The sequence below is a fragment of the Carettochelys insculpta genome, chromosome 26, assembly GCF_033958435.1.
Source record: "Carettochelys insculpta isolate YL-2023 chromosome 26, ASM3395843v1, whole genome shotgun sequence".
Classification (NCBI taxonomy): Eukaryota; Metazoa; Chordata; order Testudines; family Carettochelyidae; genus Carettochelys; species Carettochelys insculpta.
This window is the reverse complement of record NC_134162.1, coordinates 3941738-3944321: the sequence shown is the minus strand read 5'-3', so window position 1 is coordinate 3944321 and position 2584 is coordinate 3941738. Positions and strand designations below refer to the sequence as shown.

The 2584-nt window shown below is 54.5% G+C and overlaps 1 protein-coding gene across 1 annotated transcript; it reads left to right on the top strand.

The window, feature by feature from the left end:
- Nucleotides 1-553: 553 nt before the first annotated feature.
- Nucleotides 554-2222, top strand: LOC142001927 (sperm acrosome membrane-associated protein 3-like). Its single transcript, XM_074977590.1, has 4 exons — nt 554-692; nt 985-1143; nt 1453-1531; nt 2147-2222. Exons 1-4 carry the CDS (start codon nt 554-556, stop codon nt 2220-2222), a joined length of 453 nt encoding a protein of 150 aa, XP_074833691.1.
- Nucleotides 2223-2584: the final 362 nt, after the last annotated feature.

The window sequence follows — 2584 nt, the reverse complement described above, 5'->3', positions numbered from 1 at the left end:
ACAGGCCTTTGCCTTGGACAAGGGCAGGTTCTAGAAGCAGTGAAGCCACGGCATCACAAGGACGCAGGGGGTTCTGGAACACCAGCCCTGACTTTTATACTCAGGAGGAATCTGGGACTTGCTCCTCCTGTACACTCCACAGCCCTGGTGAGCAGCTTTTTGGGAGGGGATCCAAGAATCCAGGCAGGGCCTAAATCCCAAATTCCTTTTCCAGCTAAGCCCACAAAGAGGGAAGGACAGCCATCAGCCCTCCTGACAAACCTCCATGATCTCTGGGGCCATCGGTCTCCAGGCTGTGCTAGTCCCCTTGGCCATCTCAGCCAGCCTAGCCCTGGCCCATAGTTGGAAGGCTGCCCAGCGGAGCAGGGAGACAGGTTCAATGCTCACTACTGTGGGTGACCTTCTGAAGGTTAAGGCCTCACGACAACCACTCAACCAATTGCTCCCTTCCTTTACAGTGCACCTGAGTAAGCAGCCTGTACTGGGCCTGGGGGTCCAGCTCCAGTCAGACATCCCTTAGCGTGCTGCCTGCAGCTCCAGCCAAACTGCAGGAATGGTGGCTTTCACGCTGCTGGCCATCTTAGCCTCCCTCCTCCTGGGGAACACAGGAAAGATCTTCCGGCGCTGTGAGCTGGCCCAGGTGCTGCACCGGGCCGGGATGGATGGTTTCCGAGGTTACAGCCTGGCTGACTGTGAGTGAGCCCCTAGCCTTCTCATGGTGTTGCATGTTGCTTTCCCTCCACGTCTTTACACAGTCCTCCACCAGCGCCACCCATGCAGCTCTGTACCTATCCCTTCCCCAGCCCTGCCTATGGGTTCTGGGTGTATCCCTCCCCCAGCCACACCCATGGGGTTCTGTGTGTATCCCTCCCCATGGCACTCTGTTCATATCCCACCCCCAGCCCCACCCATGAGGCTCTGTATATACCTCACCCCCCAACCCTACCCATGGGGCTCTGTGTGGATTACCAAACCCTGCCCCAGGGCTGTGCTTGGCATTCCATGAGAGCCAGTTTGACACGGGAGCTGTGGACCATGAAGCTGATGGCAGCACTGACAACGGCATCTTCCAGATCAACAGCCGCCTGTGGTGCGAGGACTACAAGAGCTCTGCTCGGAACCTCTGTCACATGCACTGCAGCGGTGAGTTCTTGATCCCAGGTCCGGTGTGGAGCCCAGTGGTCCTGAGCTAGAGGACTGTGTGGCAGGGTGGGGTCCTGGCAGGGCAAGTCCTTTGGGTAGCCAGGGAACAATGCCAGGCCATTTTGGAATGGCAAAGGAGGAGCTATCCTTGTTTTCTGAAGACAGCAGAGGGGAAGCCCAGTGTGCAACAGGGACTTGGCTGGTTAGCTGAATTACCGTATCTCCTGCTAGGAGGACCAGGGTTCCCAGGCCATGGTGTTGAGCTACCAAGGAAACACTCCAGCCTCACTCTCTTCTCCTCCCTTCCAGATTTGCTGACTAGTAACATCAATGATGACATCATATGTGCCATGCAGATTGTGCAGCAGCCAAGGGGCATGGGCACCTGGTAAGTGGATGCAGGCAGCCTGCCAACGTGGCAGTGCACAGCGCTCTTACATGACCAAGACAGGAACGCACAGCACCACCCATCTACACAACAGAGCACTACAGCATGGAACTGTGCATTAAAACAGTCAATACAGTGCAACGTAAGATTATCCAGCAGCCGTTAGTGCAACAGAGCTACACACTGCAGTACATCAGCAACAATGCAGTATAAAGAAAACACACACTCTAGTTCCACACTGTCTACAACCCAACAAGATACATAACTGCACAGGGCAACAAGGCTGCTCTGCACATAGGCAGTTGCATCTCAGTGCCAGGAAAGCAAGCCATGTGCACGGTTGCCCAGCTGCTTCGCCTTGGAGGAAATGACTCCTCAGTACCATGGGTGCTAGCCCCATGCATTTTCCCTGGGTGGTTGTGCCCCACTCAAAAGGGAACTGCACCTCAGCTTGCTGAGTGAGCCCTGGATAGCCGCTCTGTGTAGTTGCTACCCAGCTGACCAACCTAGAAGCAAGCTGCATATCAGCACTGGATGAGCCATCCCCACATGACAGCACTGCCTTCAAAGCCAGTTGATTTCACTGACTTTGCTCTCTCTGCTTATCCTTCTCAGGCTGGCCTGGAGGAAACACTGTGAGGGCCGTGACCTCTCAAAGTGGGTGGAAGGATGCAATGTGGGAAGTAGATGAACGCCTGCCTGGGATGCCCTGGACCTGCTAGACTGCAGTCACATAAGGCTACTGCTGATTTAGCAACTCATTGAAAACCTCTATGAGCCCCTACTTCTCCTAAGCTAGCTCCAAAGTGCATCATTAACTGTGGGGGAGCGCTGGACCCCTAGTGGTCACAGATGGGACTTCACATTAGGGCAATGGGAGCAGGTTTTCCTGAATAAAGCTGCCTGAAGGTCTAATGACAAAAGGGTCATGAATTTTATTCAGATACAACAATAGGCTCGAGAGGGGGAGACTGGGATGGGTATAGGGCTCTAGTGATAAGAGCAAGGGCCAGTAGAGGACTGTGTCATAGCTCCTGAATTCTATTCTTGTGG

Coding starts and splice junctions, on each gene's coding strand:
- LOC142001927 (XM_074977590.1), top strand. CDS start 554: ATGGTGGCTTTCACGCTGCTGGCCATCTTAGCCTCCCTCCTCCTGGGG. Junction 1,144..1,452: donor CTGTCACATGCACTGCAGCG/GTGAGTTCTTGA, acceptor CCTCCCTTCCAG/ATTTGCTGACTAGTAACATC. Junction 1,532..2,146: donor CCAAGGGGCATGGGCACCTG/GTAAGTGGATGC, acceptor TATCCTTCTCAG/GCTGGCCTGGAGGAAACACT.